The 14,460-nt window shown below is 36.4% G+C and overlaps 1 protein-coding gene across 1 annotated transcript in view; it reads right to left on the bottom strand.

Moving 5' to 3' along the window:
• Nucleotides 1-14,460, bottom strand: part of LOC308220632 (dermatan-sulfate epimerase) — a gene marked incomplete at its 5' end in the record, with an annotated part of 182,639 nt that overhangs the window by 88,121 nt on the left and 80,058 nt on the right. The window contains 2 exons of the mRNA XM_080616878.1: nucleotides 3,745-3,842; nucleotides 6,893-7,067. Of these exons, the coding sequence (XP_080473004.1) occupies nucleotides 3,745-3,842; nucleotides 6,893-7,067 (273 nt within the window). The remainder of the gene's footprint in view (nucleotides 1-3,744; nucleotides 3,843-6,892; nucleotides 7,068-14,460) is intronic.

Below are 14,460 nucleotides of genomic sequence, written 5' to 3' on the forward strand. Positions count from 1 at the left end.
TAATCTGACATACATTAATGAGTGATGTGATAATGGGAAAGGTCTGTTGTCCAATGTTACAGAAATCTTGGTGTACTGCAGACTATTAGATGAGTCACAACTGTATTTGCCGCTTGTATTCCTTCAAGTCCTTCATGGAATTATATATTATTTTAATCTGGATGAGGTTGTTGAAAGCAAAGAAAATCCTATGTTCTCAACATAGGATTTACACAAACATTTTTGAGCTGATCCTTAGATCCAATAGCTCAAGATATTATTAGTACTTTCAAGAACCATATAAAGAATTTCCCTGTGTAAAAGAAAATGTAACCTTGTGAATAACAAATAAATTATGGGGAATTTGTATTATGGAGGAAAGTTGGGTTTTTTCTCATATAGCACTGTTCTCATAAACTATGCACTTTGCTACATAAGCTATTTCTGTACAAAAATTTATGTATAACACTTTTGTCAGGTGAAAATAAATGTGTCTGTTCTAAAATCTGTAAAGATTTTAAACTGTTCCTCCATTTAATAAAATGGTAATTTGAAAGACAATTATGCAAATGAAAGAATTAATGATTGTGTTTTTCAGCGCCCCAGTTCAATAAAAAGCAGTCACATAAGTTTTTTAAGATTTCAAACAGTGTTTTGGTTGCTTTAAACGATGCATGTCTTGAAACTCTAATGAAGCAGTGATGCATTTTTAATTGCACAATTAAAATAATTTTCCATGGTTTCTAAAGGGATTAGTTCTAAAATTACTTGTCTACTGAAAAAGCATTTCTGCAGAGCAGTTGTCTGATATTACATTTCTAGACAATGCCTTCTTTGTCATCTTGTCCTGTTTCTCGTCCACCGTCAAATGTTTACTGAACACAGTCTCTGTTTTGAAATTACTCACTGAAAAGAATATACCCTTCTCCTTAGACAACTTCAAAACCTTTCCCTTAGTAAATCTGCAGCAAAAATCCTGTTATATATCAACAACGTTTAGCTCCAGTACACAATGCAACATTTGGGGTGTTTGAAATTAAGAACACAGACCATATTTTGTGCCTTAAGTCCATTTATAACAATTCCTTTGGAATAGAAGATAGTACGGTTTTATTAGGAATTTATTGTAATTCAGACCCACTGATGGAAGAACATGGCTGAAACTCAGCCCTGGAGAAATGGATAGGAATGATAAACAGTTATTTCAGTTCATTTTCTGAAACAAATTTCTTCATGGAACAAGCTTTGTTTCACTTTCTTGAGCTTTTTCCCCCTAAATTACACTAACAAAGTTTATTCTTTGTGCTTTAAGAAAATATTTCCTATGATGTCATAGAATCAGAGAATCATAGAATAGTTAGGGTTGGAAAGGACCTTGAGATCATCTAGTTCCAACCCCCCTGCCATGGGCAAGGACACCCCACACTAAACCATATCTACTTCTATGTTTTTTCTTATTTCAAAGCAAAACCTAGGAAATTTTGTGTCCCTGATGTATTATGTCCAGTGCTGCAGAGGAAAGAGGGTCTGAAGCACAGTGGCTAACTAATCTCTTCTTCAGCCTGAAAATATATAGTGGCAAATTGAAGACAGAAACTAGAAACTGAAATTTTGACTTTTCAGTGACTCTGACATAAAAGAAAGCCTTAAGAAAATTCTGGAAACTGGAGAATTGCCGCTCCATTCCCTTCCTTCCCCTCCCCCTCCCCCCCGCCATGTATTGGAAGCTCCACCGTATGCTATTTCAGAAATGAACTATGTTCTTTGGTATATGCAGTGACTGGGTAAAACTATCAGTGCCTCCTCTGAAGCTGTATGGCTGTTGTTAGGAACATAGAGGGAGGGTAGCAAAAGATACATTATTAAAACACATTATTATTCTGGACATTTTCTATTTCATAGAATTGCTCCTATTTTGATTTAAACTTCACATACTCTTAAGCAAGCTCTTCACTACTTCAAAACACGTCTCTAAAAACCTGTCCTGTATGTGTAAGTCTTTGTTTTGAATGATCTGGTTGGTCTTTAAGAAGAAACTGCCATTCGAATACAAATATATATATATATTAAAAAAAAAAAAAGTCCAGCAAATTATTTATCTGATGATTGCTTTAGTTATTGTTTGTGTCCCACATCTATTTAGATAGATGAGGTCTCTACACCTCCATTCTATTCTGTATTAATAAATTATTCATGTAATGAGTGATGAACCCTCACATGAGCCTCTTTGCAATGCCAAAATATAAAGTAAATGAAAACCAGTCAGTAAGAGAACTCCAGGAAATGCTGTTCCTGTCTGAATGCATCAGAAAGAAACAACTTCATTAAACTTGGTACTTAGAATCTAATAAGGTGATAAAGTTAATGCTACACAATATTTCTCAATGCAGACAGTAATTTCAAGTCTTCTTTCTTTATTCTGCCTTTGTTTCCACAAAAAGCCCCCTTGACAAAATATTTTGGAGGCTTTTGGCTGTCTGTTAAATTTACTGAAACTGGCCAACAAGTTCAAAAGTTGCTGGCTGGATTACTGACAGAGGGACACAGCAGGATTTCCTTAGGAAGTCAGGTTAATCAGATTGTTTAAAAAACATCTAAAGTGAATTATATTTTATTTTCAATTTGCATTATATGAAACTAAATACAAGGCCTGAAGAACTGAGACTTTTTTCACCCTTTATGGTTTTGCCCCTTCCTCCCCACCTTCATATAAATAGTTTCAATTTCCCTTCTGGGTTTATTTTTTCTCAGACTGTCAACTTGGCAGTTTCCTATTTGAACTAATCCTTTAAAAAGCACATTTAGGATATTTCTTACTTATTTTCCATATAAATATGTGAAAAATTAAAATACAGTTTCAATATAAATTTCCGCTGCTCATTTTAGTTTTACTGTACAAGTTCCACAGGCAAAATTTATTTTGGGCTGTAGCAGATGACTTTCCTGTCATAAAATGCTAAAATACATTCAATATATGCTCACTTACACTATTCTGGATATAGGATTGATTTTCAGGTAACAATTAATCATAAATGTATTTACCAAGCTTCATCCATGTTACTATTGTTAGTTGTAGTTCAATGAACACCGCTCTTATAAATGTATTTTGTCACAACCTTAATTACCTAATGGACAACACTGCCAAATGTTCCAGATTGTTTTAATTAAATTGAGTACAGGGGCACTTCCTTTTCACCTACTATGTCATTATTTAGCCAAAGTACATACATTTAAGACTAGATTTCCATCATAAACCATTTCCTTCAGCCTTGCAATTTTATTTGTATCATTCCTTGAATTTCCTTGAAATTCCTGAAATATTTCTGCTATGTTTTTTTTTTTTTTTGACTTGACGATCTTTAAGGTCTTTTCTGACCTAGCTGATTCTATGATTTATTGCCTCTGTATGACCTTGTCAGCACAGTAAAGGATTCTTCCTCTTTCATTAATCATGCAATACCTAAACCCCAATGCCATTTTTAATCCCTGCTGTAGCCCTGCCTTTTCATTGTCCTCATCACTGTAATTCTTAATTTCTCAGTTGTAAGAGAATTTTTTACTAATATCTCTGGAAGAGTGTTGCGTAGAGTCCACTTTCCTCCCCAAAGCTAGATTTCCAAAATATGTGTTCCTGTTTTCCAGTCCTCTTGCTTTTATTTCTCTTTTCTTTTTCATCCTCTCTTTACATATATATATATATATATATATTTTTTTTTTTTTTAATAGAGGTAAGCAGATGAGAAGGGAGTCACAACTGCAACTTACCAAGAGTTCGGAAAGGTCTTTGGTTTGGGGTATGGGAGAAGAAACCAGGTTTCAAAGCATTTGTAATCATAATGTCAAAATACTCTTCAAAATTGTTTCTAGAAAGTAAAAGAAATTGTATTAGTTAAACTCGTGAACTAGCTAGGATGTCACTAAGTACACTTTAAGATTTAACGAAATGGCAAAGCACTTCTTTAAGGCACCTTTTTCTGTAGCTTTTTTCCTGATGCTTTTTCAGTGTCACTACTAGACTTCTTTTCCTGAGGCTGCAAAAAGGTGAGAAGACAGCTGCTTGAGAACCCATAGTGCTGATGTATATTCTTGCATGGAACAAAGAAGCCACAGATGGCAAGTCCAGGGTGGGCATAGGCACTAAAATGCTATCAACAGTAGAGGAAGTTTACTGGAAGTAAAGTAGCTAACTGTGCCATTTTCAAATAATCCACAATCTCCCATGAGAATGAGATATCTTAACTAAAAGACTGTATGCTCTCCCTATGTGCTTATCTTCTAGCTTTTATTTTGTGCTCTAAATTACATTCCAGCCTTAAAATAGAATCTCTTCAAATTTCCTTCCTCTAATGAGAAAAAAATCTCTTGTACGAAGCTACTGATTTTATGAAAGCCCCTACCTTGTATTACATTACTATGTAACATTATGCATGATAAAATCTGTTCCACTTACTGCTTGTGCTTGGTATAGTGGCCTGTGATTACATAAATGGCTAAGACAAAGGGTAGGATGTTCCTCAAATAACTTCAGCCATCCAAAAATTGCACGCTGAATTCGCAGCTAGTGATCTACACCACAGACAGACTCAATGAAGAAACATCCACAATCTTAGAAGGCAATTCTTCCCACTTATTTCAATGTAATTTTATGGTACAGAAGGAATTGCCAAGGATGATGCCCAGTGTTTTCTTCCCACTAACCACAGAGGAAATCAAGATGACCGGCTTCAAAAAATTACTTACTTTTAGGAAGTGAAAAGGTGAAATGACACTCACTCAGCTTCAGTGACTATGTGATGATTGACTCATCTTTAGGTGTGCTCCTGCCAACACTAAACCACTCAGTTAACTGGACATGCATTCTCATGGTAGGTAAGCTTGAAAAGTCACACCATGATATTGCTGCTTGCGTGAATGAACTGCCACTTGCTTCTGTAGGTTTACATACCTTCCACACTGATCCCAGCAATATGTGTGTGCTCTGCCTGGGAAATGGTTCTCATTTTATTTCCAAAGATTTTCTCTTAGACTTTTCTCCTTACTTGTTAAAGACAACTTGGTCAAATGAACACAACTGGGATAGTTTGCTCTTGTAACGGTATATGATACGCTTCAGCAAGAATTTCTCAGCACTGATTTTATGTAGATAATAATTTTTCAATCAAAAAGGAACCCTCTGAATAAAGTGCAAAAATATTAACAGCTACATGGTAAGGATAGTAGGAGTAACAGGCTAATACCTCACACACATCTCTGCTTTTCATCTTTATCCCTAGGTTTTTCTCCATTTAATATCTGAACTTCTCAGTGTCATACTGGTTAGGGAAAGAAATTAATAAAGGACTACACAGACACAATTCATAAGGGTTGATACCAAGAGTAAAATGCAGTTAGCCCGATCTAATTAAAGTTAACGGCAGACATAATAGTTGTGAATCTAGAATATATTCCAGTACTGCAAAAAGCCGCATAGATGTGTAGTCTTATTGTCTGATATAAGAAGCATGAAACAAATAAAAGGAATTAAAAGGTTAGAATTATTTTCAGGAAAAAAAGACCTCAGTAATGTCTGACGGACACTGGAGTACTCCGTTCTCCAGAAGATGTATTCGAAGCCATGTCGCATGAGTCACTGGAAAATGACTGTAATCAACACTGTAAAACATCCTACACTTATGTGGAAAAAGAGTGATCCAGTATCCTTCTAGCAGACACCTATCTTTCAAGAGGCAACTGACCCTCTCTGCTTCCTTGTTTACTGTATTCCAGTGGGATCTCAACAGCTGCCTTAAACACCTGAAATGTTATTCACCAAGGAAACAAAACTGAAAATCTTTATATGTGGCCAAGAATTTAGCTTCATACCAAATTTTAATTCAGAAAACAACTAGACAGATCTAAACAAAAAAGTTCAATCGAAGGCATCTTACTCATAAGAATAATTGATTTTTCTGAGGAGGTAGATTTTCCCCTAAATGAGCAATTATAATTGCTCATGCCAGGCAGTGAGAGCTGGCACAGCTGGTGCTCCTTTTAGCATTTAGGCCAGAGAATATAAAAGAGAAGTGAAACTAGCAGGACTGGTTTTGGAAGGTAGCTGTGTTTTTTACCTTACCTGTGGTTTTCTTATTGTGTTGCTGTATTCACCCCCCTGTTCCCTTGCCCATCCAGATAGCCAAGGCTGGTTTGCATTGCACTACTTTGTTTCTTTGATTCATTTATGAAATAGTCTTACCATATCATCCACCTAGCTATTTGCATCACTGATTAATTAATTTCTAGGGGTGTAAGTGATAGCTCTGCTGAATTTCATTGAATTTGACTTGAACAGTCATGTTCTTAACAATACAGCTAAAAATATCTGTTGTGATGAGCAACTACCATTTCAACCAACTGCGAAGTGCAATGAACTACCTGCTTTATCTTTTCTGCTGTGGTCTATAAATGCACATTTCTCATGCACAGCCATCTCTTGGAAAACCCCACTGGGAAGAAGCATTTGTAAGCTTTTACATGCAGATTTACTGCAAGGAAATGAAATATTACTACTACTTGCCCTCACCACTGGAGAAGCAAGTGACTTGAATAAGACAGTGTAGCAAAAACTTATGATAAAATTGGGATTTAGATGATATAATGGCTGCTGGCTGAAAGATATTCCCTGTCATCTTCAATCCCATCATGATGCTCAGAAAAGACGAAGGATATTAGTGTGCTGTGAATCAGATACAGCTCACAGGCTCACAGATAGACTACTTTGCCTCCAGTACCCTGTAACACTCTACTAGAGAGAAGCCCATCAGAAACCTCAGATCCAAATAATTTACAACACATAAAGAAACTCAAATTAACTTCCCTATAGCTCAAGCTTATCTATTATCTGGCAGATATAATTTGAAATGGACGTTGCACTTACCCAAGAATATATTCACACAGAAGCCTGCAATAGTCACTGTGAGAACTAGTAATTAATAGCAGAATCTTCCCAGCAGTCTTCAGTTGTTTCAGCCACTTTTTTACAGAGTCGGGACATCTTTGTAAATATTTGTCTGGATGATTTTTCACTTCTGGGAAATATGTACCACAGTCTTCTAAAAAATTAAAACATAATAATGCATTATCCAACCCTGCTAGCAAACCGCTTAATCCACACAGCAAATATCCTTTTAAGTGCAAGAAACACAATTTTAAGAAGGCGAAGAAGCAAAGTTAAAAATTTTTCCTGGGCTATAACTCAATCTAAACCAAAAACCCAATCAAACCAAGAAGATACACTGCAGCAGAAATAACTTTGTATGACTTTTTTTATTATGACTTTTTTCATTACGGAATTTTCATAGCTATTTTGTTTGATGTTCTTTTGCTCATTAGTTTTACAAAGCAAATAATTACTTCCTATTGCAGTTGCTCAATATGTGATTTTAAAGTTAGTTTAATGTTTAGAAAATGGGAGGGACCCATAATTCCTAACAACATCTGTTCAGTTATTTCTGACACTGCAGGTTAGCACTGTCTGATCAGTAACATATATTTAAATATTTTTGCATTTTTCATAACTAGCACTATGAAAGATGATGAAACTTGCAAAGACTCACATGTGGAATACTGGGAATAGACGCAATCCCCCCCCCCCCCGCAAATTCCAATTCCAGCTTCAATAATGCTTTTTGCTGAACATATCAGCAATAGAATTTTGCAAATACATTTGGAATGTAAGATTTTAAGAAGTGTGCAATAACACTAACTTGGCAGTAAAAGTTACCTATTCATTAAAGTCACCAGTAAATGTTTACCTCATTATAACCCTTAGCTGATTAACCAAGATGTCAAATTAACATTAAACTTACCTTTTTCATCATTCCTATGATTTAAGACTACATACTTTCTCTGTGCTCAAACCTAATATAACTAAAAATGTCAAGCTACTTAAAGGTCTAAAAACAAACGTAATAACCGTAGAGACAGAAATGATACCAAGTATTTGGCTCTCGGTGTGTGCTATACTATAATGAACATCATCACAGAAGATTATTTTTCTTCCATCATTTGTTCTATATGCAACTGTCTGTGGTCAACTTTGCTGAATGATTTAATAAATCCCAGACATTACTTAGCTTTCTGGTATGTGAGTAATGCTGTTCTCTAGTTTGAAAAAATAAGATTTAAACCACTTGAACTTTAGCTATTTAATGAAAGAGAACATGTATGTTTGAAACACTAGTATCAAAGGAAGACTGAAAAATGCTGGATGCTAAACATAACACTATTTCATAAATTACACATTCAAACACCTAGAGATGACAGAGAAAAAAAAGTCTCTCAAAAGAAGTTCTGAACTGGCTGTTATCACTGCAACTAAACAGGAGGCAAAACTGTCTTATTCTGTACTGTAACTTGAACAGATGTCTTCACAAAAGCTAGAGAGCAGACTACTATATCTGAGGACAGTCTCTCAAACAAAATTTCCCAACTCATAACTAGGTCACTATTCCAGCTCTTCATAGTATTTAGGTCAGGCTGTGTAATAGCCTATATCAGGGGAATAATGCTGCCAGCATTATGGGATGCCATGACATTTGCCTTGAGAGCTAGCCAAGACCAATGAGTTTTTTGATTAAAATAAGCTGATTTACAAAGGAATGTTACTTGTAGTGTTCCCTCTTCCCCCTGACCCTCCCCTCCTTTTCTGGGGGCATGAATAATGAATATTATTTGGGGTTGTTAATGTAGTTTTTAGGAGCAGAAGCTGCATTTTTTTTCCCTAGCATTATCATTAGTAATAATATTCCATATGCTATGGTATGACAATTTTAATTTGATGTTTTGGAAAATGCACATTATTATATGAGAATGAACGGGACACAAACAAAGCAGGCTTGGCATTAGCTCTCAAAGGTTTAAACAATTAAAAGAAACATGGCAAAGTTAATTTATACATACAGGGTAAAAAGATCTGTTTTACATAGGAACTTGACTGTTGGACACTTTGTTTTTCTTTCCTTATCAAATGCCTCCCACCCTCCATTGACCATTCTTTGACATGCAACTAATTTAAAGATTTTGACTTAATTTACTTCACCCTGTCTTTTTTGTCCATACTCTGTACAGTATCTGCTATGTGATAAATCTATATTTGGCCTTTTGAGTTCCATCTGCATTGGAAAAGGTCAACAACTCTGGATTCAACATATGAAGTGAGAGTCTTCTTGTAGTTTTCTACCCAGACCCTTAAGCCCAGCTATTAATTGCAGACAATCAGTTCCTGACACTGGGATCTGAAGTTTGCCTCTGGGCTGTTTGCCATATCAGGCAGAGGTACCTTAGAAAACCCTCATTAAAGCATACTCTACGGCAATTAGGCCAATACGGCCCAGGAGAATACAGTTTAACTTAATTCCTAACATAGTATTGCATCTCGTGAAGACAGTTTTGTTGAATACGTACTCATACCTGTAAAGGAGTTTAATAACCAAAGCTTGCAAGATTTTATTGAAGCCAAACAAAATAAAAGCTGAAAACCTTGTTTGTTATCCCAGGCCAAGAGCCAGTTTTGACAAGGTCAGCAGAGCCACAGGCACCTTGTTGGCAAAAAGAGTTGTGGAAGTTTTAACATGTGATGGAGAAATAGCAGTATGTCAAGCTTTCACAATCAAATGGAACGACCTGACAGTGAGAAATGAAGGATTTTTTCCAAGGGCATATATTACCACTATGACATATGCTACACTTGGTTTTCCTAAAGCAGGAAAACCATAAAAGTAGTAAGAAAACTCTATCAAGCAAAGAGCCAGTGAGAAATCAGAAAAGAATTCATTTTACCAGAGCCAGCAGAGGAAAGGTAAAAGTGAGTTAATTGTAACAAAAGTGATCTGATGCAACTGTCATACAGCTCTGTTCTTAAAAAAAGCCCCAAAAGTAATTCTACAGACAAACACCATTCTTGAGAAATAAGAGATGTCTCTAGCCTGCAGGACCTTCCTGAAAATGGTTATGGACTATCCAAGTTTCAAAATACTCTTAAAAGTGGAACTATAATCATGCTTTAGAGAAGCTTTGTTGGTCCAGAAATTCACTGTTATTAAAATGGTGGACTTGTGGTTACCACTACAACTGACAGTTTGTCATCTGTACACAGCCTAAAATATAACCTCTACATTTTAATCTTTTTCATTAATATCATTTAACATACAGCTATATGGACACTGAGATGTATTACAGTGTACTCCCAAATCAGTGAAAGCAAAACAACAATAACAAAACATGTTCCAACTTTCACCTTGAATGTCTCTACTGCTTTTCAGTTGTCTGTATGCATGCCAAAGCCTACACTAGTAACCTCTGGCTCTTTGGCAGTGTGAACACTTTCTCAAATATAAGAAAGAATTTCATAAAAAAAAAAAAAAAAAGAGAAACAAGAAGACCATGACAATTAACATAACAATCAACACATTTACCCCCTGCGATTGTATGAGAAAACTTAATCCAATGATCTGGAGAAAGAAAGAAAATGTGCATTTCATGCACAACTTTGTAGCATATTACATGTATGTTGCCATGGGGCATATACAGTTTTTTCAATATCCATTCTTGCCACTAAACAGCTTGGAAATTATCTGAAATCTCTGAAATACAGCCTGGGATAGCATATTAGCAACTGGCCTCTGTAGTGATTAATAATCATCTTCCAAATACACTTTAAAAAATAGTAATTGCCTTCACAGTCCATTAAGTATCCTTTCAGAAAAATATACTTACTTTTTAAGCAGAAGATAGAAATACAAGCAATTAAAATGAGTTGCCTAGAACCGCCACATATAAAAGCCTTGCCAGAGCCTCTTATCAGATCTATGTCCTGTTGTACCTTCAAAGCAATATAATTTCCTCTATGCATATTAGCAGAGGTTCTCTCAGTGCCCAGTTTGGGGTTTGTTTTTTTCTTGTCTCATCTGACACTGTAATTTGATCAAGATGTTCTCTGCATTGTCTTGCGTTACAGTTTAATTGCTTGTAATTCAGCTCTGATAGCTAGTATGATGGGAATTCTGTAGAGCTGGAAATGCAGAATCCCCAGACCAAACTCAGAAAGAGGCTACAAAATACATGCCGAGACTGGCAGAAGTCCATCAGCACAGACAATAAGCCAGCCTTTAATCCAACTCCTCTACTACAGTCACAGAATTACTTTATTGAAGTATGCAGTTTGATGTTCTAATACAATACGTCTATTTGGGGAAAAAAATAATTGTGTTTTTCTCTTGTGCTCTTTATTACACCACTTCTTCTTGGCAGGGTCAGTTTACACACTATTGGCTCTAGACTCGTTTGGACTCGATGTCTGTAAATCCAGGACACTGCAGTTTTCATCCCGTAACTGTTATTTGGATTATAAAAAAGGCAAGTGTTCAAGAGGCACGTTTCTGGCAAGGTTTCAGAACAGAATTAAAACACAGGAACACAGTGTATTTTTCAGTATTGTCACTGCTTCTAAGGGGCACCTACCTGATTGAATTAAAAACAATTTATCCACTATTTATACGATTCAGCTAAGCAGAGAGGTATGAGGCTGAAAAAGTCCTAGATGAAAGAATTCAGCCAAGAAAAATAAACTTTAAGCTGCCAATTTGTAGCTTGCATTTAGTGGCTTTAACAACTAACCATCCCTTACAATGAAAGTAGTATTTGGGAATGTGACTTTTCCCTCCTTTAAATTCAAATGCAATTCAACAGTTTAGCTATCAATACCCACAGCCAGGTTTTCTGCAGCTCTGATGCGACCAAGAACTTATGGGTAAGTTGCAGTTATTATTTGATAAACAGAGTAGAGCTGAAATAAAATGTTACTATCCATAGTGATGCAGACAACTGTATTCATTGTATACTGCTTTTCACTGTAGTCCTGCAGCACTTTGGGATTTTAGAGTGAACAGAGACATTTCTTTGACCTCTTGTTCTCTTGTCTAAACAAACACATCCAACAACATGAATGTTCAACAGAAACACAAGAAAAATACCTTCATTACAGAAGATTTTTCAAAATAATTGCCATTTCATCAAACGAAAGGAAGTAGGGGGTGATAGTTAAAATTACATTAGACAAGTTGTCTTTCATTTCCTTTCATTTAAGCTCAAGTGTGTATTCTAGTAGGAGCAGGAGAAGCAAAATGAGAGACAGAGGGAAGGAAATGTTAACATAAAGCAAGATAAGAAAGTAGAGTGAAGCATGAAGCAGGGATGACTGGGCAAAATATGGTTACATTCTGGAGGCCTGGGTTCAGGCACTTATCAGGAACAAGGAGCAGCAGGAAGAGATAAATCATCCCTTTCCTTCCGCTAGGAGATAAAGATGTTTAAAAACAGAATAAAAGGATGAGCATTCAGTAAGATAGGAGGTTAGGAAGAGGCAAATGTCATAAGAGCTAAAAAGAAATGTCATGGTTGTCAAATATTCCGTATTTTTATGTTGTCTGCAATTGTCTCAGTTCCTTACTGTACAGTTTCTTAACAGACCAAAGTGTTAAGGATCCTGATCCAGTTCAGGCAGGAAGAATACTAGCTATTTATACCTCTTAGTTAACTAGGAGCAGACATGAAAAGAGGATACAGAGTCTGGAGACAAAGGAGATGTTAATATTACACTACCAAATCTCTTGTTCTCACATGAAAAATAAAAAAACAGAGAAGCAGTATCTCTGGGAGGAGAAAAGGAAAAAAAAAAGGAGTATGTTGGCCAGTAGAGACCAGGAATTCAGAATGACATCTCCATGAGTTGCTGCCCATCATGGGGCCGAACTTGGCAGCAGATGAACTTCTCTGCTTGTTGTAGCTAAGAATTAGCTTGTGTGCCCACATCTATGATGGCTTCCATACAGGGTATCTTTCAAGCTACTCTTCTATATACAAATAGAACAGGAAAGCAAAGGGAAAAAATGTCAGAAATTAGACAAGATAGAAGCTAGGAAATATGAAAAGAAATACAGAATAGACCAGTATTAAGTTGTATTCTATTAATAGTGCATACCCGTTGATAGGGAACATGTGTGTCAAATAAAATTAAAGAGAAAACTTTTCCTCCTGTGTTCCCAGAAAAGTAAGGGGTTTTATGATTGCAAAGTAAATGCTTTGCATGTGGCACTTCAGTTTTGAACAAATGACATTATCAATGGAAATACAGATCAACTGATCTGACATTTGCCTCTTTTGCCTGTGTATCTGTTAAAGAAAGTATTTACAGCTCATGTAACATTAACCTCCTCAATATTTTTATCAACATCCAGGTCCGGTCAGACAGAAATAGATCATATTTTCTAAAATAATAAACTATTTTCCAGTGATGACAACTCTCTGTTCACCTTGATTAATTTTAAGGGGAAGACCATAAGGTAAGGATCCATGGTGGGCTAGGGAAAACATGACTACTTTTATTAATAGCGACTGCACGGCTACATAAATATTTAATATACTGAATGAAACACTTCAGCAGAACACACACAAAACATCACCTCTGCAAATACTTCATGGGTCACTTCCTCTTCTATTCATTTTCTACTCCTGTGGCCTACAAGAAGCTTACACCAAAATTTAAAACGTTTTGGTAACTAAAGACAGGTTTCAAGCTAAAAGGAGGCTGAACGATTAGAAATTATTCTAAGGAAGCCAAGAGGAGCTGTTCTTTCTCCTGGTCTGATAGAAGGAGGCAGGAACCAATATGCTCTCTCTCATCCTCGCATTTCTGAGGTGAGATTCCCATGCCAAAGGCTGTCAGGAACAGCGCAGCACTTTTAGCTATATTTAAATGGAAGTCACAATGTCAAAATTGGAGGCTATTGCTGCTCTGCCACCTCTTAGCTGAACATCACCCCCACCCTGCTATCTGCGTTCTACAGTGGACTGAAGACCTATGATGGCCAGCCCAAAACCTCAAGGCTGCAGGTTTCAGGGCTGGTCCTAACCAAAGTTAGCTTCAAGGTGAGGCTGTATCTCTTCACGAAAACATAACTTCATTAACTACTTTTTACCAAAAGCCTTTCAACCAACCTTAAAAACAACCATTTGCTGACACCCTTCTGCCCCTCCTATCTGAAAACCAGCCCCATTTAGTCTACCCCTAATCTTAACCCTCTTGCTTCCCAGTCCTGCCTCATCTCGTATCACATCAGCAGTGTTCTGGGTTCAGAATGGTCAAAGCTCCTAGAAGTGCAATGCCACAGCCAGATGCTTATTTTTTTTTGCAAGTAGAATTATTCTTGCTTCTTGTTGAGGTCCACAGACAGTGAAAACCAGGCTATTTTCGTATCTTATCTGTTCTTATCAGTATCCCCAGATGGCTGAGACCAGCCCAGAACACTTCTACCTTGCTGATATTCCCGCTGCCAGAGTTAGCCCAACCCTGCAATCCTTGTCCTGTCTCATCCCATGCTTGCAGATCCCTTCCTCTAGTAAAGGGTAATAACACAAATTAAAAAGTAATGAGAAGCACATGGTATG

The sequence above is a fragment of the Psittacula echo genome, assembly GCF_963264785.1.
Source record: "Psittacula echo genome assembly, chromosome: 4".
Lineage (NCBI taxonomy): Eukaryota > Metazoa > Chordata > Aves > Psittaciformes > Psittacidae > Psittacula > Psittacula echo.